This window comes from Capricornis sumatraensis, chromosome 13 (genome assembly GCF_032405125.1).
Source record: "Capricornis sumatraensis isolate serow.1 chromosome 13, serow.2, whole genome shotgun sequence".
NCBI lineage: Eukaryota > Metazoa > Chordata > Mammalia > Artiodactyla > Bovidae > Capricornis > Capricornis sumatraensis.
Window position 1 is genome coordinate 78194068 of NC_091081.1, and position 27846 is coordinate 78221913.

The 27846-nt window shown below is 43.7% G+C and overlaps 1 protein-coding gene across 3 annotated transcripts in view; it reads right to left on the reverse strand.

Annotated features, from left to right (window-relative positions):
• Positions 1-4201: 4201 nt before the first annotated feature.
• Positions 4202-27846, reverse strand: part of CNKSR3 (CNKSR family member 3) — a 103592-nt gene continuing 79947 nt past the window's right edge. For 2 of the 3 annotated variants that reach the window (XM_068984988.1, XM_068984990.1), the window contains 8 exons: positions 27263-27382; positions 25511-25570; positions 18803-18871; positions 18389-18535; positions 11710-11834; positions 8915-9120; positions 8354-8443; positions 4202-5664 (listed from right to left, as the gene is read on the reverse strand). In XM_068984988.1, coding sequence (XP_068841089.1) covers positions 5366-5664; positions 8354-8443; positions 8915-9120; positions 11710-11834; positions 18389-18535; positions 18803-18871; positions 25511-25570; positions 27263-27382 — 1116 coding nt within the window. In that variant the 3' untranslated portion in view covers positions 4202-5365. The remainder of the gene's footprint in view (positions 5665-8353; positions 8444-8914; positions 9121-11709; positions 11835-18388; positions 18536-18802; positions 18872-25510; positions 25571-27262; positions 27383-27846) is intronic. The other variant, XM_068984989.1, reaches the window with a different exon arrangement.

The following is a 27846-nucleotide window of genomic DNA, read 5'->3' on the forward strand; positions in this document are numbered from 1 at the left end:
TGACCTAGAAGATGTGCTTCATAAACACTGCCATAGCATTTTACCACACACTGAGGAATGACCAGGTTACATCCAGAATCTAGACCTTAAAAGCCCAACCCCAGGTGCATTTCTTAGTAAGGGGAGCCCCACGAAATACTGTCTATGACAGCCTGTTGACAGAGTGACATTATTTTGTTGCTTATAGACAACATTTACCACTTCTCTTTCCAAAATCAATAGGTCATAGGACACTGTTTCAGGACTTTTGTAGTAGGAAAAAATTCTCTTAGAAGAAACAAGAAAAAATTCTCTCTCTCTTTCTCTGTCTCTCTCTCTCTCACACACACACACACACACATAAAGGGTTTGGGACAGGCCTCAAGTTCTTAAAACTAGAGAAATACATGACCCTCCAGTAAAATTCAAATTTGATGTAATCACTTTTTCCTTTACTTCTGTTTGCCAAACCTCAGTCACACAGCAAAACACTTCTAGCAACAATTCTGGCCAAAATTTAATAAAATCCCTAAGTCAAAACTTAGCATTTGAGAAATTTCCAGAGAATTATAATTTTTACAATAAGATTAATAATTTTTTTTCTAATCTCAAATTCTATAGTTTATAAAATCTACTTTATGAGTCCCTTTGTGAAATAAGTCGCTAAGTTGAGTCTGACTCTTGCAACCCCACAGACTGTAGCCCGCCAGAGTCCTCTGTTGATGGGATTCTCCAGGCAAGAAGCCTGGAGTGGCTTGCCATTTCCTTCTCCAGGGGATCTTCTCCACCCAGGAATCGAACCCAAGTCTCCTGCATTGCAGGCAGATTCTTCACCAACTGAGCTATGAGGGAAGCCCTATGAGTCCCTTTAGGTATCAGTAAACTTGCATTAAGGGCCTCCTGGGCTTGATTCATCACGCAAGGTCTTCCACATATGTGAAAAAACGTCAGAAACCAGCTTTGTATGATCTTTACCCTCCGAGCCATCAGGGAAGCCCTGCTTTGCGTACTCTTTAAGCCAGTTTTTCATCAGCAGATTTTTAAATACTCACCTTCCGGGTGATTAGCACGAACATATTTTTTTAAATAACACAAGCAGGAGGGCCTTGGGTCCTGCAGGATACCAGCCGGCATCACTGTGCAGAAACTTAAATGCCGCAAAGCAGAAGCTGCTGAAGGAGTTGAACTTCCCTGAACTGGGAGGTCAGAGATCACAACCTCCAACAGCTGCGTGTGTTGCGAAGGTGTCGCTGCCGCTGCGAGAGAACTACAGGCTCGAAGCCGCGGGGCGGGGCGGGGCGGGGCGCGAGCTTTGCACGGCACCTGCGCAATCCTCGGGCGCCTGACGCGTTTTGCGTGCTTCTGCTGCAGGCTTCGTGCCCGCGCGAGTCGCGGGAAACGTGCGATGTCCTCAGGGCCTCGACCCTCTGCCCTGCCCAGCGTGCTCCTCAAGCTGCGCGTGGCACAAGTACCTCCAGGCCGCCGTGGCATTCCTGGAGCAGGGCCACGTGTGCGTGGGCCGCCATGTGGCCACCGACCCTTGTCACGCGCAGCCTGGGGGGAACTTCACCTCCCCTGGGCTGTCTCGTGTGACACTTGCTGGAGTATAATGACGACCTCGATCCCAAAGCTTAGAGGGTCTTCCCTCTCCAGGCCTACATGTTACAGATGGAGAAGCCAAACTCCGAAGCCTGAGATTCTGTGACGGCGCTCTCCCCGAAAAATGGGGTATCTGCCAGTGGTCGGGTCTGAAGAACCTGGCTCCTCAGCTACAGATCACACACAGAGCCAAAGGGTATGCCCCTTTCCCACGAAATTTTCTTAGCCTTTGGCGATTGGCAATTAAATGACTGCCTTAAGAGACAATGGGAAGTGGTTTTGTACTGCACTGGGGAATTGTTAACATTCTTACAGCAGAAACACTGAAGTGTGAAAGTGAGGACTTTGGAAGTGGCGGCAGAGAGGGCATAAGCAGTCCCCTAGTTTTCATTTCCTTGTAGCAGGACAGTTTGGTTTAATTTATTTAACTCGACTTCTTGCTCTTGTTCATGATTAAGCTGTGTACAGACGCTGGAGAGTTTGGTCCCAAGTTTTCATAGACTGGGTGAGATTTTAGTGTTCAGAGTTCTTTCTTTTGTTTAAAGGAATGCTCTCCTAATGCTAGTAAATGGCCTAACTGCCTTTTTAGTGGAAAACACACACACACACACACACACACACACACACACACAAGCAGGGGAACTACAAAGGTGAATGAAATCAAATGTCAGTGAAAGTGAAAGTTGCTCAGTCCTGTCCAACTCTTTGGAACCCCATGGACTATACAGTCCATGGAATTCTCCAGGCCAGAATACTGGAGTGAATAGCCTTTCTGTTCTCCAGGGGATCTTCCCAACCCAAGGATCGAACCCATGTCTCGCATTGCAGGGAGATTCTTTACCATCAGGGAAGCCCTCAGATGTCATTGGCCAAACCCGTACCAAGAGGAGGTTTTTCCTTTTCAAGGTGCCCACCTTTTGTATTACCTCCACGGAAGAACTGGGCAGAAGTCTCATCCCACAGCAAATCATGCAGCGATTCTGTTCATAAGGGTGGAAGCAAAATGTGATCAACGTCTGGTGGCTCAGACAGTAAAGAATCCGCCTGCAATGCAGGAGACCTGGGTTCAATCCCTGGTGGGGAAGCTCCCCTGTAGAAGGAATTGGCTACCCACTCCAATATTCTTGCCCAGAGAATTCCATGGACAGAGGAGTTTGGCGGGCTAAAGAGTCAGACACAATTGAGTGACTTAACACTGTCTGCAAGTACTAACCACATATTCAACAGCTGGAAACATCCTCATTAGGCCTGCATGGCCATTCCACTTATGCCTGTGGTGGCAAAAAAGCAATATGCTCAAGTGTCAGAGATTTACTTATACCAGCTCTTTAGTGAAGTCGCTCAGTCATGTCCGACTCTTTGCGACCCCATGGACTGTAGCCTACCAGGCTCCTCTGTCCATGGGATTTTCCAGGCAATAGTCCTGGAGTGGATTGCCATTTCCTTCTCCAGGGGATCTTCCCAACCCAGGGATTGAACCTGGGTCTCCGCATTGTAGACAGACGCTTTACCATCTGAACCACCAGGGAAGTCCTTACCAGCTCTTTAGGCGGATAAAAAAGGTAAGTATAAATACCTCTAAGAGTTCTCTGAAATAAACTGAAAAGTGGGATGAAACTGATGGTCTGCAGGCCAAGAGTTCTCTGAAATAAACTGAAAAGTGGGATGAAACTGATGGTCTGCAGGCCAGGAGGCAACTGCTTTACTTTCAGGGAGGAAAAACAAAATGATAATAACCCCCACAAAACAGATACATTCAGTTTGGCAGAGAGAGACGTAGAGATAGAAAGTCCCCATCTTAGGACTTCAGGGAACAGTCTGGGAAACACCAGCCTAGTATAGCTACTTGAGTTGGTCACTGAAAATTCACTTGAGGATGGTCATTTGATCATAGAGGGCATTTAGTCCACAGCAAAGGCGCTGACCTCCAGCTAAGACCTCCACAGCCATTGACCTCATAACTCAGGAGATCTAAAGCTCCCCTAAAGCTGAGGAGTGAGAGGAAGAGTTGTCCCCTGCCCCTACTGTCTGCGCTTAAGGCCAGCCAAGCCAACACAAAGGCAGGGCCTAGCGCTCCCCCTTTTCCATAGTCCTCCTAGTCACCCGTTCCCTGATTACCAGACCACCCCACCCCCACTCTGCCCTTATACTGTATTGTCAAGCACCCAGTGCATCACACATTCCAAGCCTCTTCTATTTCCCTCCATTTGCCAAACCCCGTAACCCCCATGAAACAACTATATCTTCACTGCAGTTCCTTTGGGGGTTGGTTGACACCAAAACAGCCTGACTGAATTCATTCACACAAATATGCAAGTGGTTGCCAGTTCCCTGCAGCTCACCAACTCCCTCAATCGCACAGAGGCATTTTAAAAGGAAGGTGTTTGCTAACTCCAAGGAATCTCCGATTTCAGGCAGTTCAGCAAAGTAGACAATTCAAGACAAATACCAGCTTTGTCCAGGGGTACAGCTCAGAAAAGTCCCCAAATGTAAACTTCACACATGCCCCTCAGTGACCCCATTTCTAATCCATAAGATTCTAAAATTGCTTCAGAGGGTTTATTTTTTTTCTTTTTTAACAATAATGCCCACGGTGGCAACAGCCATGGTGGTCACTAGTAAACCTGAAAACATCTTGAACACTTTGTCATTAGCTTCCTGTAGGACACAAAACAGAAATATACCAATTACATGTGACTAAGAGTAAGAAAAATATACAACTATATTTAAAACACTTAAATTAACAAGATAGTACTTTTCCATTCTAACGAAGTATCATACATTCAGTTTAAACAAGAGTTAATACACAGACACACTTTTCCAAAATACCATATGCTAGTTGAAAATGAGTGACCGTGAGATTTTTCCAAGAGGTTTCTAATTAGCAAAATGTGTACAGTTTAGAAGAACTGTCCATTCTTTTCTGGACGATAGTTGCTGACCAGGTTAAAATGCAAACTGATGTCTCTCTCACAAACCTAAGTATGCTTGCTTCATTTTTCTGAATGAGACTTTGGCTGTCAGCAAGTCTTATAGCTTCTTTTCCCTTAAAGACAATAATATACATCATCAACAATGACACCCCTTACAAATAACCATCAACTTTGTGTGTAGTAAGCCCTATCTAAATGTTTTCACGTGTTTCTGTATTAACTGACCTACACTGATTGTTATGCAAACGGCGTTAAACAAATGTAACAGGCCTACATTTATACCTCTGCTTTGAAAGAGCATCAGATGCTGCCCACATGTTATTTCAAGGTCAAGGCTGCTACATGTACACATGTGGTATATATAGCTTGAAAAATCAAAACAGAACTTTTCTCCACTGGCTTTTTCAGGTGAAGAGGTTGGACCAAAACCCAACACATCTGTGTGACAGCGGCCACCAATCGTAGTTCCACCCTCAAAACGAACAATGGCCCAGTTCTCTGTAATGATCATACCATTCCTGGCCAAGGCTCTGCTTTAGAGAGTGTGTCTCTGTGTTCTAACTCTTAAGGAAGCAAAAGAAAAAAAAAATGGGGGGCAGGGGGGCAGACTCTCCCCATTTCTCTCCTTTGGCCGCCACAAGTCAGCATCTGATCTAAGATTCTCTGGATTTATTCCCATCCAATGACTTCAAAATTCCAAGAAGTGCAATATACAACTTGGCAAAAAAAAAAGAAACCCATGAAATTGCAAAAGATCGCTACATAATACTGTGGATGAAAATCAGAACAAGATTGCCAACCGAAAACAAGGCACTTGGTAGCAGGAGTCCAGGAGGCCCCAGGGAGCGTGGGGTTCAGTGAGTCAAGAGTTTCAGGCGAGTCAACCAGCTGACCAGCAGGGACGGTTCTGGAGACGAGGACTTGGCGGCCGAGGAGCCGGCTTTCTTTTTGGTCCCTTCTTCCGGGAACGGAATCGTGGCGCTGCTGTGGAGATCCGAACTGATGTAGCACCTGCTGCCTCGGATGTAGTCTGCGCCTCGGACCAGCTGCCTCTCGGTCGCTGGCCTTGAGAAGCGGTACGTGGGCGAGGAGCTTTCTTCGAGGATGGGAGGGATACGCTCGTTACTGAAATACCGGCAGAGGGCATCCTCACCTGTTATCGGATAAAGCCCACAAGCAGTCCATTAAAATACCCATCATCCGCACGCCCGCTGCTCAGACTTGCCCTGCTCCTGAGACACCTCACCCTGCCTTCCACTCAAGGATGAGCTACCAGGTCCCCCAGGCGGCCGGGCCCACCCCGCAGGGCTTTGAGAAAGCAGAAATGGAAGACATCCACACTTCAGGCTGCTTTTCTGAGAGGTAACACAGGGGCAAGAGAAGAATCAGTAAGCCTGCCCTTTTTAATCAGTGTAGGATTTTAATAATTGCACTTGGGATCAGAAAACAAAGAAAATCTTGTAATGCTATCACTCCTTCCACATCTGTGCTTATTCAACACCTGCACCCTGGAGCACCGGCCCTTGGAACCACAGTTCTTACGCAGGAGCATCCCTCAGGGATATTCAGGAAGGTGGGGTGCCTTTGCTTGTCACCCTGACTGCAGGGCAGGCACTCTCCACTTTTAATGGGTGGGGTTCAAAGATTCTACTGCTCTCCAAGGCTTGGGACATTTCTGGAGAAGAAAGAATGATCCTACCCTAAAAGTCAGCCCCCCTGGGATGGGGAGCAGGGTGGGGGAGGTAAGAATCAAACAGAATCGTAAAATTCAGGGCACCCTGGCAGCATGCAGCCTTCTTTTGATCAAAAAGTTCCACTTCTAAAAATGTACACAGATTGGGACTTCGCTGGTTAAGACTCTGCTCTTCCACTGCAGGGGTCACAGGTTCAATCCCTGGTTAGGGAACTAAGATCCCACATGCTGTGAGCTTCAGCCAAAAAAAAAAAAAAAGCATAGGAAGGTCTATGTACAAGGTGTTTCTTGAAGCATTATTTACAATTGAGAGGAAAAAAACAGAAATAACCTAAATGTCCAACCATAGCAGACTGAATAAATGGTTCAGATGGTAAAGAATCTGCCTGCAATGAAGGAGACGCAAGTTCAATCCCTGGGTCAGGAAGATCCCCTAGAGAGGGAATTGGTAACCCACTCCAGTATTCTTGCCTGGGAAATCCCATGGACAGAGGAGACTGGTGGGCTACAGTCCATGGGGTCATAGAAGAGTTGCACAGGACTTTGCAAATAAACCACCACCATTGCCATAAGACAGATTACTAATGCAACTATTACAAAAAATGCACGTGTTCCTCTTCCATAGTATTTCTGAACATATTTTGCATATTTTTCCTAAGTGTATAATATGTAAATATAGGAACAATTAGAAGATATACAAAACACGAAGAGTGATTATTTCTAGGCTGGGGAAGCAGATTACAGATAAGTTTTCTCATATTTTCTATTTGTTTTGCTTTTGTAATCAAAGGGGGGAAACGTTACTTTTAAAAAGTGCCCATAGGAGTCTATTCATATGAAATCCGTTAAGTAGGTAAATCAAGAGACAGAGGTAGATTTTTGGTTGCCAGGAGCTGAAGGAGGTGGGAATGAGGAGTTTTTCTTGTTGAGGTAACAGAATATTCTGGAATTAGTACAACTCTATGAATATACTGAAACCCACTCAATTGTACATTTTAACAGGATGAGCTTTATGGTATGTGAGTTGTCTCTCCAAAAAAAAGGTCATGTTTTGTTTTCCTGAAGTATCCATTATTTTATGCAGATAACTTTCCTTCTAAAATGATAACACCAGGAAAATGTGGAAGGTGGGATAGAGGTCAGGTATCTTTCCATTTTCCTAACCTCACACTCCCCACCCCTACACCCCATATCTCAAATATTAAAAGACTACATCTGGGGCTTCAAAGGCTAAAAAAGACTGGCAACAAGGCTGTGGACATTTCAGATCTAAACAAAGGACTGCCCTGCCCCCTGCTGTCTGCTCCACAGATTTTTCACATCAGCTAAGGGTGTCTTAGACCTTAGATGGCATCCTCTCCCTTTTTCCAATTTAGTATCATCCAGGTAATTCAGCTACTTAGGTGACAAACTTTACCAGGTCCTAGGGAAATGCCAGGGGTTGAGCACTTTGGCAGTTGAGGCACCAGAATTTATTTCTTCTTCCTTTTACTATCTCAGGCCTACCTGCTGTCTCTTTTCAACAGCTCTTTGTTCCAGCACTGCAAAATCAATGTTAGGATGTCCTGACAATCAAATGTAATCTGGGTCCACATTTCCCTTAAGAGAAGCGTCATCATCAGTAACTTGGAATAGAGGGTAAATTAAACACAAGTTTCTTTTCCAATAGTAATTATTCTCTAATATAAGGATGGGGAAGAAAAAAAGCTATGCCTGTCCATCAAAAATAAGACAGACTCCAATCATGAAAAGCTAAAAATTGAGGATGGGATTGTTTAATGAATAAGGTATTTCTACTTGTTTAGAAATTGGACCATCGATGTCTACAGCCAGTGTAAAGCACACGAAACTAGGAGATTTACAAGCACTAACTAGGATTCACCGACTCAATGGCCAGGAGTTTGAGCAAACTCCCGGAGACTGTGAAGGACAGGGAAGCCTGGCATGCTGCCGTTCGTGGGGTTGCACAGAGTCAGACAAAACTGAGCGGCTAAACGACAAAGACACAGGTAGAACCTTAGAGGCCTTCAGCAGCCCTGATGTTGTAGATGAGAAGATGACTTTCGTGGTCACTGAGCACACTTAGGAAGAGGCCCGAGATGAAGGCCTGGGCTTTACGTTTGGTGCTTTTCCATTTGCTTAAACTTACTTTTCCTCCCATGACCTCGAGGTCTAGCAAAAGGGTCCACGATGCCCATCCAGCTCGCGTCCGCAGGCATCGACAGAGGCCGGGGCTTGCCTTCAGAGGAAGGGGAAGAAAAAGGAGAAGCTGAGAGTTTCTGGACTTCAGAGAACCCTTTATTTAGAACTAGACCGTCCCACACCCCAATACCACACTCACTGCAGCTTAAGCAAAACCTAGTTTAAAATAAGGAAAAAGTGTTTTAAAGCGGTGGGTTTCCTCAGCACGCCATGAGGACAGAGGTGTGCTGAACTTGAGTCTGTGGGTTCCTGGAGTAAAGCAACTGCAAGTTGAAATGCAGGCACTGAAAGTTAAAACCGTAACATGATCTCACCCCACTGGGCTTGGATGCCAGGCCGTGTGATGACTCAACCAGTCTTGGCTTTGGAGAGATGAATAAAGGTCTCATACTTAGAATTTCATTGAGGTTTATGTTTTCCTCAGATTACCCTTCAAGTCTGCCAAATTCATCCAACAGTTCCAAATAAGGAAGGGGGAGGGGAAGAGAACAAACACCCAGCTGCGTACCATAAGATGGCGTTTTCTCTCTCATTTTTGCGGGCAGAATATTGGTTTCCACGGAATAGCCAGGCAGCTGATCAGAATCCGCGATGGTGAATCTCCGTCTCCGGCTTTCCTGGTCCAGGAAGGAATTGGGGGACTCGGAACCCTTTGGACCAGGCTGTGGCTGTTTACATTTACTGAATCCATAAACAGAACCCCCATTCTCTTCCCTGCAGGATGGAAGGCAATAATTAAGTTGCTTAGGAAGATCCTCTCAAACAAAAGAATTATAAGAGGCATCCTAATGCCAGCACACGGAAGACAACTTAAATTCTCCTTTCCCTCTGGACGAAAGAGCAATACTTTTTCAAGCACAGCTGCTTCTCAAATACATAGAGATCCTATTAAATAAAAGTAAATATCATGATCCTACTAAATAAGGGGAAATGAGACTTTTTCATATATATAGTTTAAAGGATACAAATATACCTTTGAAAAGCTAGCTTTGGTTTCCCTGTACACCTATCCTATAGTAGAACTGAATCTCCTATTTACTACAGACACCACAAGTAAAGATATGACCAAACCTTTTTTCTCACGCCAAGATTAGTATCTTTGCCAAGATCAAGCAAAGAAGACACTTGAAGTATAATGGCAGTTGTTAGCTTTGAAAATGATGTCAAAAAATACAAAGGGGCCTTTATAGTGACCGATGGAAACTGTCTATTTTCTGAACTAAGTACAGAAAATCAGCAAAAATTGGACCACCGCCTGCAACTTAATTCTTTCTGAATGCCAGCTTATACTAAGACTTATAAAATTAACTTTAGTTGAGTCCAAGTTACCAGCTGGTTAACTTTTTGCATTTAGTAAATTCCATTAGGGATCATTGCAAAATGACTATATAAATACAGAGTCTACTAAGTCCAAATAGTCTAAAGATCAGCCTGGCCTACTGGTTTTGCCAGCGAGTCCGCTACCTGGACCTCCCCCGCCCCCCACTGCCACCACGAATCTGTCTCCTTCTATACTCTTAAACCTGGAATACAGCTTCCCCATTTGCAACGTTTTCCACACTCACCACTTGTTCTCTGCGACCATTTGCATGTTTCATTCCTAATAAAATATGCTTTTTAACGGTGTCTTTCAGTATGTATGTGCCCCCATATGTCTTCTCCCAAATACATTAAGAGCCCAGTTCCCTTTTGCCTTTACTATGTGTGTACTCTTCTTCTTGCCATGGCTCTTGTGATCCCCCCACTGAGACTCAGGCAAGAATATTCAGGATTAGGGGTGTCGGGGTGATCCTCCCTACAGTTTCTGATAGAATAGCCTACATGCTGGTCATCAGTGAAACCCTCTGCTCCCCACAGGCAGAAGCAACAAACAGCTCCTTACAGTTTTAAACAGACTTAAAATCCCACAACCACAGGAACTCTGGTCTGTGGATACGGGGAAGAGTCTTATCCTCCAGCCAGAATGCCCTGATCACTGAAGTCACTGCTCCACCTGCTGTAATAAGTTCTGGGCAAACCAAGACTCAAGGAAGAGGAAAACGATGTTACTTCTTTTTTGTGCCCAGGAAAGAAACACAGTGGATGCAAAGAGTTCAGCTTAAAACAAAAAAACAAATTTAAAACTCCAATATAAAGTGAAACATCACTACAGGTTCAGTCCAAACTTTTATCTTATGAAATATTATAGCATGATTACGTATTTCTCAATTTATTCTTGAACAGTTGACTAAGACACTGGCAGTTCTCTAGGGGCAAGAACTACATCTGTTTTGCATAAGATGGTAAATCAGGCCCAACTCTCAGGAAATATATATTGAATAAATGAGCCAGATTCTCTAGTTTTACTAGCATATGTAATTATGTCAGATGGTATAAATAAGCCTGTATTTCATACCTCAATCACCCCCTATATAACATCTAGTGTGACCATCTTCACTTCACCATAAACATTAAAAATAGCCATTAAGAAAGCAATGATCTTTAAGAATTCATAACAGATATATACACATAAACACATATGGATGCACAAAGACAGCCCATTCACACCTGTTTTCACATTTTTTAACTCCTATGAAGAACACATATCTCTCTCAACAAGATAAAACTAACTTTGATCTCGCAGAACTATTTATTATCTTCCTCCCCAGGGATAAGTTTACCATGTAGTTAATGAAACCTCAGCTTCGGGGAACCCCAAAACAGCCCATTCTGTTACCCAGTGAAGAATGAAAATGACATGACCCCAAAGCACATGCTTTAAGGAGCACCCTCCTCCCCATCAAACTGTCTGGCTTCAATGTCCATAAAACTGGATCTATCCCTACACTTCCCCTTTAAGAATTACACTTCCTTCCCCCAGTTTTTCTGAGATATAATTGACATATAATGTCATATTCATTTCAGATGTGCAACATAATGATTTATGTATATATTGCAAAATGATCACCACAATAAGCTTAGATAACACCCATCACCCCACACAGTGACTAATTCCTTCTTTCTCCTGACGAGAACTTTTAAGATCTAGTCCCTGTGCAACTTTGAAAATACACAACATGATATCGTTAACAACAGTCACCATGCTGTTGACCCCAACAGTCCATTCCCAGGACTCAGCCTGTAACTGGAAGTCTATACTTTTCTCAACCCTTCACCCATTCCTGACCCCCACACTCAGGTCGATGCTTTCTGACAGTGGATTCGAGCCTCAGCCTCCACTTGAGATGCTCCTGGTCTTCCCACCACCAGCAGCATCTCCAGGCCCAGGAGACGAGCACACCACGAAAATGGGCACAGACTCACCGGGGCGAGTAGGGAACACTTGGTGGAGGAGGAATGTAAAGGTCCAGGATGGCTGGCTTCTCCTTCTTCAGTGAGGCATCCATCGTGCTGTCTGGGGACTGGGTGGTCGTGGTGGGAGGCGAGGTCTGAAAGGGAGCAAGTGTAAAAGCGTGGAGGTGAACTCAGAGATCGTTCTCCGCAAAACCAACCCCAGCCTCTGGGTAAACAGGGTCCTGGGTCATTTGCATGTTTGCAGCTACTAGCAACATTCAACATATATTCTTCTTTGAGACACTCACAATATCTTTGTTTTTTAATATGGTTGATTTACAATGTTGTCTCACTTTCAGGTGCACAACAAAGTGATTCAGTTATACACATGTATATATATGTAACGGAATATATTTCTTTTCAGATGCTTTTCTACTGCAGGCTATTACAAGATATTGAATATCACTCTCTCTGCTACACAGTAGGTCCTTGTTGGTTATTTTATGTATATTAGTGTATATATGTTTAATCCCAAATTACTAATTTATCCCTCCTGCCCTTCCCCCTTTGGTGACCATAAATTCATTTTCTGCCTGTGAGTTTACGTTCTGTAAATAAGTTCATTTGTATCATTTTTCAGACTCCAGATTTAAGTGATATCATATGATATGTGTCTGACTTACTTCACTTAGTATGATAATCCCTAGGTCCATCCATGTTGCTGCAGATGACATTAGTTTATTCTTTTCTATGACTAATATTCCACGGTATGTATAAACCATTTACCAAGAGTTTTGAAAGGCTAGATGCATTGTGAGAATCAGAGGCCTGGGAGTCAGGTGACCAGGAGGTTAGAATTCTAGCTCTGAGCAAAGCACCTAAACTCCCAGTCCTCAGCTTCCTCCTCTGAAAAGCAATCATATTGACAGTACCTCTCACGCAGGACTGCGGTGAGGACAGAATGAGTTAATTCACACTAATCACTGACAGGGCTTCCCTGGTGGCTCAGCGGTTAAAGCATCTGCCTCCAACGCAGGAGACTCGGGTTCGATCCCTGGGTCAGGAAGATCCCCTGGAGAAGGAAATGGACGGAGAAGCCTGGTAGGCTACAGTCCATGGGGTCGCAAAGAGTCGGACATGACTGAGCAACTTCACTTTCTTTCTTTCACTTTCTAATCACTAACAACACTACCACTGACTAGGAGTGTGGCCTCGGAACTCAGACTCTCTGGGTGCAATCCTGGTTATAGCTCTGATTCGCTGTGTGTCTCCAGGCAAATCACTCAACTTCTCTGTGCCTTATCTACAGAATGGGAATAAACGGGAACAAGCATAAAACTCCCATCAACAGAGGAAACTGGCAGGCTACAGTCCACAGGGTCACAAAGAGTCGGACATGACTCAGTGACTGAGTGTGTACATGCACACACACACACACACACACACACACACACACACACACGGTAGCAACAAAGGACAGCTGTGTGAATTAAGTGTGGTAATACATGTAACGGGCTTTAGCACAGGCTCATCACACAGTAAGTACACAACCTTATGCTGTTTGAGTATTCACGAGCTAAGTTTTTAAATTTAAAATTCACATGACTTCATTTTAATCGTGTTATTGGTCTCAGGGGACCTATTTTTTTTAAATCTTGTGAGACCTTCAATCTATCTCTCCTATAGTCTAACAGCGATGATCAGCCCTTTCTGGTTGGTAAAAGAACAGTGAGAAGGACATGGCAACCCACTCCAAAATTTTTGCCTGGGAAATCCATGGACAGAGGAGACTGCTGAGCTACAGTCCATGAAGTTGCAAAGAGTCAGACATGACTTAGCAACTAAACAATAACAAAAGGAACAACAGCAGGGAAATCTGAATCAAGGCACGAAGATATCTGGGGAAGACCAGGGGGCAGCACCATGTGAGGACTGTGCTAGGCCCTGGGGAGACAGAGAGAGACACCGAAGCCCTGTCTGGCCCAGGTGATGATTGCTGGAGACCCTCCTGGAAGTGAGAGTGTGAAATGGAGTCTGAGGCTTGGCAGGATGGGAGTAGCAGTGCTCACAGAGCGACAGCCCCATTTGGGGGAGGACGTTGAGGCTCAGGGAAACAGACTCCCCAAGCATATATACGTCAGTGCCTAAGACACAGCCTGTGAGCTCTCTGCACCAAGGAACGGATCCACATCTCAGCCTGACCATCTTGGACAATGTCTGAAGACACGAGGCCCGGGATCCAGGCTCTCCACAAACAGAAGTAGAAGGAAACTGGGGCATTTCCCCAGAGCAGGTATTTCCCTAAACTCCAATGCTGATGGTTACTTCTAAACCAATAACCTTCGTTTACCAGGGTGGTGGCCTAAAAACAGAGCAATGAATATCTTTCTAGTAACAACATTAATGATACAGACAAGAACTAGAGATGCTCCCTCCCAGCAGAGGTGGGCACCCAGGCATACAGACCCCTGAAGAACAACACAGGGGGCAAAGCCCAGGATGGGGGCTGAGAAAGTGTATGGAGTACTGGTCTACCAGAGTTCTTGTTCTGAGAAAATCCTGGACTCAGCGCCAGGATACTAAGCTATAAAACGGCCTCTGAATTTTGTTTTTGGCTGCATCAAGTCTTAGCCGAGGCACAAGGGATCTTTGCTGCAGTGTGCGGGCTTCTCTCTAGTTGTGTTCACGGACACACAGGCTCCAGAGCGTGTGGGTTCTGTAGTTTGTGACACATAGGCTCTTGAGTTGGGAGGAGGAAATGGCAACCCACTCCAGTATTCTTGCCTGGGAAATCCCATGGACAGAGGGGCCCGGGGGGCTATGGTCCATGGGGTTCCAAAGAGTTAGATGTGACTTAGCGATTAAACTGGAGAAGGAAATGGCAACCCACTCCAGTATTCTTGCCTGACGAATCCTGTGGACAGAGGAGCCTGGTAGGCTGCCGTCTATGGGGTCCCACAGAGTTGGACACAACTGAAGCGACTTAGCAGCAGAAGCAGCAGGCTCTTGAGTTGGGGGCTTGGTTTTCCCATGGCATGTGGGATCTTAGTTCCCCAACCAGGGATCAAACCTGGGTCCCCTGCGTTGGAAGGCAGATTCTCAACCCCTGGACCGCCAGGAAGTCCCCAGCCTCTGCATTTTGATGGCTGTTCTCTAGCTGGGTTGGAAGTGAAGCTACATGTTTCATTCCTCACCTTCATCTCTCCCCCCAAACTGCACAGTGAGTGGAACTTGACAGGAAGGTAGACAAAGGAAAAAGGGAGCATGTCCCTTTTTAAGTGAATTTCCAGAGGTCAAGGAACTAACTCTAGCCGATACTTAGAAATAATGTTTGCTTTCCTTCTGAACACATCCACCTGATTTTTCCTCTGTCATTTCAAACTCAGTGATGATCAGAAGACCTGCCATCTCTGCCTCCTAGAGGGTTCTTTTCTGACCGTCTGATTTCTGTCACTGGTATCACCACGCAAGGTCACTGCCACATTTCACATCTGCTTCTCGCTTTCCCTGCCTGCCTACCCCTAACCCAAAGACTTTTCTAAAGGTCACTATGAATAATTAGAATTGAGATTTATAAATACTAACTACTTGTCTGAGGTCTCACAGCTAAGATGAGGCAGAGATTGGATCTGAAGGTAAGGAGTTCAGTTCTGGACCCCCTTCCTCTGTTTTGTGAGTCCTCTTGATACTTCTTCCAAAAGATCTCGAGTTAGTGTTTCACAGAATCGCCCCTATCCCAGCCTCACCCAGAATCCAGGTGGCTCAGTGGTAAAGAGCCTCCTGCCAGCGCAGGAGATGAAAGTTCGATTCCTGGGTCAGGAAGAAACCTGGAGAAGGAAATTGCAACACCCTCCCGTATTCTTGCTTGGGAAATCCATGGACAGAGGAGCCTGGTGGGCTACAGTCCATGGGGGTCACAAAAGAGTCAGACATGACTTAGCAACTAAAAATCAAAAACAGCAGACATGTAACACCTCCCACCTGCTGTTTCAAGTTCAGATAGTGTCATGGGCTAAACTGTGTCCCCTGAACCCATAGTAGCTCAGAATGTGACTGTACTTGAAGTCTTTAAAGATATGTTTAATTTAAAATAAGGTCACATGATTGGGCCCCAATCCAGTCTGACTGGTATCCCTGTAAGAAGAAGTGATTAGGACACAGACATACAGAGCAAGCTCCAATACTCTGGCCACTTAATGTGAAGAGCCAACTCATTGGAAATGATCCTGATGCTGGGAAAGACAGGGCAGGAGGAGAAGGGGGCAACAGAGGATGAGCTGGTGGGATGGCACCATCGACCCAATGAACATGAGTTTGAGCCAACTCTGGGAGATAGTAAATGACAGGGAAGCCTGGAGTGCTGCAGTCTGTGGGGTCACAAAGAGGCAGGCACAACTTAGCGACTGAATGATAACAACATACAGAGCCAAGGCCACATGAAGACACAAGGAGAAGAGGGCCACCTGCAGCCAAGGAAAGAGACGCTGCAAGAAGCCAAGCTTGCTCTCAGATCGCCAGCCCCCAGACTTCTGAAGGAATACACTTTCATTTCAGTGACCCAGTAGCTGATACTTTGTTATGGCGGCTGTAGCAAACCAACCCAGACATTGGTGTAAAAACCAACTATCAACCTGTTGACATTACCTGTGGGATGAGGTCCGTGCTCCCTAGCCTAGAACTCTGTACCCACCTGTCCAGCCCAGCCCACTGGTCCAGCTTTCTCTCCCACCCTCTGCCTGAGAGTCTGGATAACTTATTCATGCCGGAGAGCTGTGATGTTCACCCAGAGCCCCTCTGGTTAGCCAGTGAACCCAGCTGCTGCGAGTATCTATTGCTAAAAGCTCACAGTCACCCTCTGCTCCATAGCACGGCCCTCAGCCGACAGCAGACACCCCTGAGTACAGCGGCCAGAGCCTGTGTTGTGTGGTTACACCTGAGTAACAGCCCAAGACTAGACTCTACCTGATACATCACCTTGCGGGCTTCCCTTCCTTCTTCTGCCTCCCTCCCTCCCTGCCAAGTTTTATGGGAAGTACATGGCCTAAATCATTTCACAAGAACATCTGCCACACTCTCTGCCTCCAGGAAATCCTATCTGGGCACCACCTGCCCTGATGGCTGTGTATCCTCCCTCGGTGGCTGTGTGAACAGCGTTCATCTACTCCAAGAGACTCCCATCTGCCTACGAAATCCCACCGAGTTTTCCAGGCTCCCACCTCCTCGGGAAGAGGCACTTTCGCTCACCTGTCCATGCCTACCGCCCCTTCCTCAGAACCCAACATTCACCCCCCTGCACCAAGGAGCTGGCAGAGCTGGCTGGCGGGAAGCCCTCCATCAACTATAGATGGTAAAGTAAGACCTCTTCTGTGTTAAGTAACACATTCTGAGAATTCCAGAAGTATTGAAAGAGGGTGCCCTGTATACTGAGTGATGCAAACAGAACAACAGGGAAGGCTGGCGTGCTGCAGTCCATGGGGTCTCAAAGAGTCGGACACGACTGAGCAACTGAACTGAACCTAAGCAAACAGAAGCTGCTGGAGTGTGATTGATACGTTCCCTTTTTATTTAAGAAGTGGCTTTAATTATGTGCCCCTCCTGGCTCCACTGTCCACATCCTGTTCTTTATTTTTATGGGTCCCCCACCCCCCTAAGGTACACATGCAGACAGATTTCCAGCCCTCTGTGCATCATGAAACATCCATTGATAGCATGAGGTACCGCCATTTCTTCCATTTGAAGATGGACAGTAAAATCACAGAGAGTTACACAGAAGTGGCAATCTCAATCTTATAAAAGAATTTTAAAGTGTGCTGCTTTTCTTTCATGGTTTAGAAATTAAACACAAAGAACCGATGACATAAGGAGAGGGCTGGTGGGGTGCATGTCCACCCCAAGTGTAAGCAGTAAGGAGTGCATTGTCTGTAGAGAATTAAAATAATAAAACTAAAAGCCAGTCTGCTTTTTATTATCATCCAGGACTACTAAATCTAAACAAAGGAGTGACAGTCCCTGCCTGGTGGGCTGGTCTCACAGTCCCTACCCCCGTCTTGATAAACCGCTGTTGAGGACTCTACCCCAGGCAGTCTCTTTCAGATCAGCGTTCAAACTGGATTCCTTTATGGGAGTGTCTGTTTGAAAGGAGAGAGGAAAAGGGCTGGAAGAACTATCTGCAGGGATGACAGACACTCGCCGCAAGTGGCTACCCAGCACCTGAAATGTGGCCGGTGAGACAGAGGAACTGAAGCTTTCATTTTAACTATTGAAACAGTCACAGGTGGCTAGTGGCTGCCATGTAAGTCAGCGCAAATCCAGCAAGTCTGTTCTCATGGAAGTAGGATTATTGGATGGGCTTCCCAGGTGGCGCAGTGGTAAAGAATCTACCTGCCAACGCAGGAGATGAGAGTTCGGTCCCTCGGTCGGGAAGATCCCCTGGAGGAGAAAATGGCAATCTGCTCCAGCATTCCTGCCTGGGAAATCCAAATGACAGAGAAGACTGGCTGGTTACAGTCTATGGAGTCGCAAAGAGCCAGACACGACTGAGCGACTGAGCACCTGAACATACGGGATTACAGAATAATTATCCGTACACAGATAATCCATACACTCCAGAAACCAATCAAACTGTAATCTTTTTTTTTTTAGACAATTCAGATATTATGCACTGTTCCTGCACCAATGTCAAAGAAAGGCTTTCAACCAATAACAGTACCTGCACCAGGGGCGGCCTCCACCGTAGGTTTTTCAGGGGGGCAGGAGTGAAGTTGAAGGAACTCGTGGGGCGCTTCTTAAGCAGTAACACAACTCCAGTAGGATTCTCTCTCAACTTTCTCACCAGATTTTTTAGCTGCCATCCCACCTTCAAAGAAAGACAATGAGGAGAGGGGACATACTCATGAATAATGAAAACTCAAGCCTATTTGAGTTCAAGGAATTCAAATTTCCTTGAATTCATCTAAAGGAAATCAGCTACGAGCAAATAGGCAGATACAAATCTGTTCATTCTAGCACTGCTTAAAATTATGGAAAGCTGGATATAAACTGAAAATTTTTTAAATGCAAGCAAAATGGTTTAGAAGTTCTAGCAGGGGAAGATGAAGTCTGAAGCTTCAACGAACAAACTCACCACAGTTTGCTGATTAACCTGAATGACTTCATCACCAGCATGAATCTTCTGAGATCTGTCTGCAGGAGACTGTTAGAGACAGAGAGAGACCTGTCTTATTTTTTAAGCCTCTTATTTCTTTCTGCTTCTATTTCATCTCCCTTCTTTCTTCTACACAAAACAAGCAATGGGAATACAATTTTCTCAAGAGCAGTTACACAGTGTGCTTCAGTTTCCTGAAACTGCACGGCCTGTAGAACTTGGCATGTGAATACACGTGTTATCTCCAGTGGTTTGTTACAACAGATAATCTGTCAGTAGGAACAGCCAAGGTTCATCTAACCTACCATGAAGAGTGGGACGCGCTGTCCACATAACAGGCTGATCAAAGCCACTGATTCATCTAAAAAGTACCTTCCCTGTATTCCTGTCAAAATTAATCTTGTAAAAGCTGACCAACTGCTTAACATGTAAAGACGGTCACTGTAACTCTGTCATATAATTGCTTTTTATGTGATTATTAAAACTAAATCTTTCTTTTACTCAAACTTGTTTTACATGTTATCATCACATTGCTAAAATAGAAAGATAGTGAAAACAGAAGATATTTAGAGAAAATTTAAATTTTTTTTTGTCTTCAGGTTGAATTCTAAATGTATGCGTTTTCACAGAATCAAAACAAAATCCAGACTTTGCATGCTTCAAATAATAGTTTGCTACAAATTTGCAAATATCTGTATAGATATATATATCCACATATGTGTGTACAGGCAGATAAATAGATGTAATCTATTTGTCAAATATTTTCTCATGGTTCCTTGTTCATTTAATCAAATTGTAACTCAATGTTTAAGGTATTTCATATGATTTTAAAATAAGTTTAAAAAATTCTGCCAACAAACTTTACAGATATCATTAGGCATATTTTATGGAGTTTTGAGGAAATTGACATTCAGTGGTAAATAAGAGTTATGGACACACAGTAAGTGAAAGATGCAGAATATAACTTTATACTTATTAGGTGGTTTTTAACATGAAAGGAATACCTTAAAATTTTTCCCCTGATAAATTGTAACTATATGTTGAAGTATTATTTCATCTTAAAGGGAACCTGTGCCATAATTTCTTCTCAACTTCTTTTCTCTCATTAATACATTTTACAGACTAAACATTTTGACAAAGAATTTGAAAAGTATTTTAGGATAAGTGTACTATCTAATCCTACCTAGAAGTATAGGTTTATTATCATTATTTAATTGCAAAAACAATAAATTCATGGAATAAAATAAAACACAATTACACACAAAAAAGATACTTCATATGATCAAAAGAGAAGGAAAGGATGAAACTTTGATTTCAAATTCTAATCAACTGTTATCAAAGCCAGAATGTTTTATTTTGTGACTTATATAACCGAATCTTCAAGCAATTTACAACCATCCTTTATAAATAGCACCTGCAAACACAGCGATGGGGGGAGCAACTAAACTCAACACACCCTTGCTGAACTTTCTCACTCAGCTGTTGTGATAGGCTCAACAAGAAATGAGCAAGGAAAAAAAAAAAAAGTGAGTGAGTAGCATTAAACTGTAGAAACAGTCTCATGGATTCACCTGGGCCAACACAAGGCACAGGTAACTTTACCAGCTACTTTTGAAAACATTTAACTTGCCACCATAACTACCAGCTGTGCCTCACCTGTGAGACCAGCATCGTGGGTACCACAGGGAGATGGTCTGTCTCCAATCCCCTGCTCCTGAGGCACTTCTTAAACAAACAAATGCATCAGTGCTCCTTTCTTGCCCCTGGTGTCAGATGCTGAAACCATGGTTACAGGTCAACTGTCGCAAGTCTGATCATATCAGTCCAGTCCCAGTTGCCTGAGGATTCATCTAAGGTAAGCTCACTTTCTAAAAGATAGCCTTGAAGCCAGAAAGTCCCTGTTTGCAGATAAGCAATCTTGAAAAAACAAAAAATAAGTCCCAGTGTCCTGAACTGACTTCCATTCCTAAAGATCTTCACATATTCATTTCTCCAATGTCCTACCGAGTGATTAAGCATTGTGCTTGGCAGAACACTGGTAAAGAGAGAGCCTGATACCAAAATTCTTCCAAGGGCAGTCACTCTTGATGATTTTCACCACGTGCTGGACACTGAAAAATGATGCTTGATCTGGCCTGCTGCAGAAGAGTGATGCCCTGGAGGAGAATGCATCCGTTCTTCAGAGGCTCATTTCTTTCCCAGCTCATGTCAGGGGTGGGGAAGAGGAGTAGGGCTAAGATCCCATCAAGACTTCTGTGAAGGTCTTGTGCAACATCAAAAAAAGAAGATAGACAATCAACCAGATCCTGTTTGTCTGATCTTGGAATGATCCTGACTTCTCAGGTAACCTCAAAAAAAAAAAAAAAAAAGGACTAAAGGCCTGAGATGACCTGCTGCTATTGCATCAACCTGAGTCCAAGACAGAGGAGTGTGGAGACAATTCACATGAGAAAGAAGTTGGTGAATTCCGTCCACTCTAACCCTCCAACACTAGGCTTTTATAAAAACATTCTGACTCTAAAGTCATAGCAACCCTCAGTGATAGACAGAAAGCTGTCCTGGAGCTGGCATTTTCTACTGGCATTTCAGTGTAAAATATCCAGCACTAAGTATAAAATATTCAGATCAAGTCCTTGAGAAGTGGGCTCTTACCTAACTCCCCACTGTCATCGACAAGAATTACAGATTATGTAGCGTATTCCAGATGATGAACGTAAGGTGACTGCAAGAATGATGGACATTTTCCAGCAGATTACCAGATGGAATAAGACCAGTTCCCCTTCTTTGATCTTGAACAAGAAGGAAACCATTTCTCTCTAGGATGACTTAGGTACCAGGAGCAGGTAAATCCTGAATCTCTCACCCAGTCCTGGAGGCACTAGGAGCAGGTAAATCCTGAATCTCTCACCCAGTCCTAAGAGTCTGGTAGGAATTCTACGGAATGTATCAGTAGACATTTGATTTGATTCAAAGCCGGTTTTCTTTAGCTTACAGTGTGTGGGGGGAGCGCAGGCCAGGGATGAGGTAGACAGTGAAAGGAAGTAACATTTTAGTATTCTATATGTTTATCCAAGACTGAAATTGGTTCAAAGACCTGATTGAGTCTGGAACTGCACAGGTCTGCATTGTTAATGCAATCACCAAATCACTAGATGCAAAACTTCAACTGTTTAAAAGCTAAAATAGGACTTTCCTGGTGGCACAGTGAATAAAAATCTGCCTGCCAATACAAGGGATATGGGTTCGATTCTTGGTCCAGGAAGATTCCACAACTAAGCCCGAGTGCTGCAACTACTGAAGCCGGCATGCCTAGAGCCCCACTCTGCAACAAAGGAAGCCACCAAAATGAGAAGCTGGAGCAGCCAGCGAAGAGTAGCCCTGCTCACCACAACTAGAGAAAGCCCGTGCAAAGCAACAAAGACCCAGTGCGGCCAAAATTAATATAAATAAATGTAAAAACTGAAATGACATTTACCATCCCTCTGAATCTATCCAGCTTCAGAACAATGTATTGAGTGGTACATGAGTATATTCATGTCATGGTTCAGCTAAATACACAAAGTCTCTGACAAGGATAAGGGAGGAACATTTGTTGTGATTTTCTTTTCTTTTTTTTTTTTTTTGCACCGTCCCCAGCCTATAAGGAGAGGATCCTGTGTCATTTTTGCCTCTCAGGTGCCATGGTATAAAAATTCCCAGTGGTCTGAGTTCTCTCACTGTAACTCAACAAACAATGCTTAAAGACACTACCAGCTTCCACTCATTTGTCTGCCAGAACCACACAACTTACTTGTAATCCACTGAATGCCTTAGGCAGTGTCACTTTCTTTCTTATTATAAAAATCAAATGTGTCACAAACCCTCATCAAAGATCATGCCATTTTATTTTATCAACAGACCTAGCAGCTGAAGCTCAAACTTCGGCACATATATTTCCACCAGATCAGAAAAGTATTTCCCTGGTGACTCAGTGGTAAAGAATCCACCTGTCAGTGGAGGAAACCTAGATTCGATCCGTAGGTCAGGAAGATCCCCTGGAGAAGGAAATGGCAACCCACTCCAATATTCTTGCCTGGAGAATACCATGGACAGAGGTGCCTCAGTTCAGTTCAGTTCAGTCGCTCAGTCATGTCCGACTCTTCGTGACCCCATGAATCGAAGCACACCAGGCCTCCCTGTCCATCACCATCTCCCAGAGTTCACCCAGACTCACGTCCATCGAGTCAGTGATGCCATATAGCCATCTCATCCTCTGTCATCGCCCCCTCCTCCTGCCCCCAATCCCTCCCAGCATCAGAGTCTTTTCCAATGAGTCAACTCTTCGCATGAGATGGACAAAGTACTGGAGTTTCAGCTCCAGCATCATTCCTTCCAAAGAAATCCCAGGACTGATCTCCTTCAGAATGGACTGGTTGGATCTCCTTGCAGTCCAAGGGACTCTCAAGAGTCTTATCCAACACCACAGTTCAAAAGCATCAATTCTTCAGCACTCAGCCTTCTTCACAGTCCAACTCTCACATCCATACATGACCACTGGAAAAACGATAGCCTTGACTAGATGGACCTTTGTTGGCAAAGTAATGTCTCTGCTTTTGAATATGCTACCTAGGTTGGTCATAACTTTTCTTCCAAGGAGTAAGTGTCTTTTAATTTCATGGCTGCAGTCACCATCTGCAGTGATTTTGGAGCCCCCCCAAAAAAAAGTATGACACTGTTTCCACTGTTTCCCCATCTATTTCCCATGAAGTGATGGGACCAGATGCTATGATCTTCGTTTTCTGAATGTTGAGCTTTAAGCCAACTTTTTCACTCTCCTCTTTCACTTTCATCAAGTTCCTCTTCACTTTCTGCCATTAGGGTGGTGTCATCTGCATATCTGTGGTTATTGATATTTCTTCTGGCAATCTTGATGCCAGCTTGTGTTTCTTCCAGTTCAGCGTTTCTCATGATGTACTCTGCATATAAGTTAAATAAGCAGGGTGACAGTATACAGCCTTGACGGACTCCTTTTCCTATTTGGAACCAGTCTGTTGTTCCATGTCCAGTTCTACCTGTTGCTTCCTGACCTGCATACAGATTTCTCAAGAGGCAGGTCAGGTGGTCTGGTATTCCCATCTCTTTCAGAATTTTCCACAGTTTATTGTGATCCACACAGTCAGAGGCTTTGGCATAGTCAATAAGGCAGAAATAGATGTTTTTCTGGAATTCTCTTGCTTTTTTGATGATCCAGCGGATATTGGCAATTTGATCTCTGGTTCCTCTGCCTTTTCTAAATCCAGCTTGAACATCAGGAAGTTCACGGTTCATGTACTGCTGAAGCCTGACTTGGAGAATTTTGAGCATTCCTTTACTAGCATGTGAGATGAGTGCAATTGTGCGGTAGTTTGAGCATTCTTTGGCATTGCCTTTCTTTGGGATTGGAATGAAAACTGACCTTTTCCAGTCCTGTGGCCACTGCTGAGTTTTCCAAATTTGCTGGCATATTGAGTGCAGCACTTTCATAGCATCATCTTTTAGGATTTGAAATAGCTCAATAGGAATTCTATCACCTCTACTAGCTTTGTTCGTAGTGATGCTTTCCAAGGTCCACTTGACTTCACATTCCAGGATGTCTGGCTCTAGGTAAGTGATCACACCATTGTGATTATCTGGGTCATGAAGATCTTTTTGTACAGTTCTTCTGTGTATTCTTGCCACCTCTTCTTAATATCTTCTGCTTCTGTTAGGTCCATACCATTTCTGTCCTTTATCGAGCCCATCTTTGCATGAAATGTTCCCTTGGTATGAGGGCTACAATCCATGGGGTCCCAAAGAGTCCAACATAACTCAGCGAGTAAAACAACAACAACGAAGATAAGTAGTCATCAAGCGTCTTGTATCTTGAATTACATCCTCTTGTCTTATTTGATTAAATAGCAATTAATTCCATAGACACATGCTACTTTTACACAGATGCAGAGAAGTTTTTCAGACATTTCAAGCTCTGTATCAATGTCATTCAAAAGCTAGCCATATTGTAGGTTGCATAAAGAAAGCATTCAATTAGCTCTACTTTTCACAAATTCAAAATGTTTTAGAGACTAAGGAAAAACCTTTTATGTAGCAGAATTTTCTAAAGGATGATAACAGAGTACAAGTTCCTCACAACAGAAATGGCCCTGCTTTTTCTATTCAAATGATTAAGGGGGGAAAAAAAACAAGTTTTAGTATCATGCAAATATGAACTACAGCTCTATAAAAAGAAACTTTATATGCAAAACCCAAAAATAGTTGCTCTGGTGACACATATAAATTCCATTTTTTTAAGAAAACACTATATTTAACACATATGGTCACCAATTCCAGCTCTTATAAGAGTGATTCTCAACAACAAAGAGATCACTGCTTTTGTGTTTATGGGTTAACACTCCCAAGAGCGCAAAAAAAAAAAAAAAAAAAAACACACACAGGATGGCTGTGCAAGCTGGGCAAGGTGTGTGAAAGAGAGCAATAAAGGACAATTTAAATAATACATTGATGACAGCTGGTGATGAGCAGCATACTAGCAACAGAAATAAACAAAACAGGCACCCACACTCCCTTACAGATATTAGAACAGCATACACATATTTAAATGAAAAGAATAGGGACACTGTCAAATCTGCTTGAAGGTACAATAGCTTTTACATTAAATGGATATGCACTTACATTTTCTGTGGTTCCCGTAATCACGTGCAATCCATCATAGGTAGATTTGATGTACATACCCTAGAGTGAGTCACAAACATATTAACTCATTACTCCAACATTTAGAGACAGAGCTGCAAGTGAGACTTAGACTTAACAAAAGATTAAAGGCAGTCATTTCTGAACACCCCTCATTCTTCAGCCTTCTGAAACACTGTAAAACAAGATCCAAAGAGCAGTGAAGGGGAACTAACCAAATACTAGTGAAAGAAATCAGAAACAAGATCTCTTTGATATTATAATTTGTGTACCAGGCACACAGAATTTTGTTCTATGTCTGAGGACTCAGAAGGAATGTTCTCAGACCTGCTGAATGAATGAGGCAGTTCAAACAAGGCCGGTCCTCTCCCGACCATCTCTCTGTGTAGTGACACAATATATTCACTTAATTTGGTCTCAGTAGTCACTGCACTGATGACTTATTCAAGCCACGAACAACCAAACCAGGATGTAAGAGCAGAGACTGCTCAGGAACACAATATAAGAAATAAATTAGAAACAGGCATTCCTGCATTTTAAGAGAGGTATAAATATTAATACACTCCATCCTCAAATGCCCAGTGGGCAAACTCAGAGGTGAATGCATAGCCTGGAAGAAATGTCTCTGCAGTTTGAGGCACTATGTATTATTTTTTTTTAATGTTTATTAAACTTTTATAAGATGGGGAAAGAGCAAAAGGTAGAGAGAGCAAAGAGTAGTTGATCACCCTGGTACCAATGCTGTAATAGCACAGAACCTCCTCAGTAGTCATTTTGACCGTGAACTTGCCCTGCTCAGCAATCTACAAGCCTCTGGGGATGAGTATCTCATCCACACTAACACCTTCACGTTTCTGCCCAGCCTCTCTGTTCCTGCTACTTTCACTATCAGAGTAATCAGCTTCTCCCTCTACATGGTATTCCTCTTCAGAGGGCTTTGCTTGGATAACTTCACCATTTGGAATGGCAACTCCATTTCTGCCCACTCTTGCCTGGAGAATCCCAGGGACGGGGGAGCCTGGTGGGCTGCCGGCTATGGGGTCGCACAGAGATGGACATGACTGAAGCGACAGCAGCAGCAGCAGCAGCAGCGGGCACTTCTCCACTTCAATATGTGAATAAGCGCACCTCCAGGAAGTCTTACATGTTTACTTCAGTATAAGCCATCATTTACTTTGAATTGGAGCAGGCTCTATGTACATTTCTCCTTACCAAGAATGTGGACCTAGGTGCTGATCTAGGTATCTGCCTGTAGGTACTCTCGGGGCCTGTTATTACCGAGCTCATACATTACGTCTAAAACATTTCTGAACTTTTTTAAAAGCATCATTTCTCTCAGCCTGTCTCTTCTCACATAAAGCCTAAGTGCTAATAGAGACTTCACAGCAGATGTTGTTTTCTACCCAGAGACCATCTTTCCTTTGTGGAAATGTGCTCTATCTCCTTGTATTGCTAAGACCTAAAAATAAAACTGTTAAGACAATTCCTCAAGATATGAGTTTACAGTTTTAAAACTGTATTTATTTTTATACTTTGAAGATGCTTTGATATAAAACATATCAACAGTTCAAGACAGCAAATTCTTAACTACATAATGGAAATCAGTCTAATTCTACTATTCAGAATTCTAGTGAAAGCAATATGGAATTATTGTTTTTTTAAAAAAAAAAAACAGCAACTTTAATAAAACGGTGATGCTATCCAAAAATAAACAAATGCTGTTAGAAGCCTTACCAAACCTTCCCCAGGTTTAATGTTTGGTAGGTGAACTTCTTCCAGACACGCACACTGGCTCATTACAGGATCCGTGGTAGATCGGATGGTCTTGTCGCAGATGCCATTTAAAACCTTGACCTAGATTTGGAGAGGCAAATGGAGAAGGTCAATCATTAACTCCGACTGAATTTTTTTTTTAAAAAATGCACTTCACTGATCATCCTTAGCTCTGGTCATAACATTGTGATAAAACCACCCAGTGAACACGTAGCACGTGGCTTCCATATTTGCAACGTGTAGAATAGTGCCATTATTCCAGCTTTGCTTTAAAAGTGCAGCTTTTAGATTAACTTATTTACAGCCACTGAAATGCACAGGCTGGGTGGAAACCCCCTTTCAGCAACTAAAGAGAACCACGTATTCCCAGCCATCTCTGTGGTTTTTTAAGAATGGCTCACATTCTCTGCATACCAAATACTGACAACATAAAAAAATAATCATTTTGTCCTGCACCTTTTTTGAAAAATGCATTTCATATTTTCAAATAGTTTTAGGGACTTCCCTGGTGGTCCACTGGTTAAGACTCTGCGCTTCCAATGCGG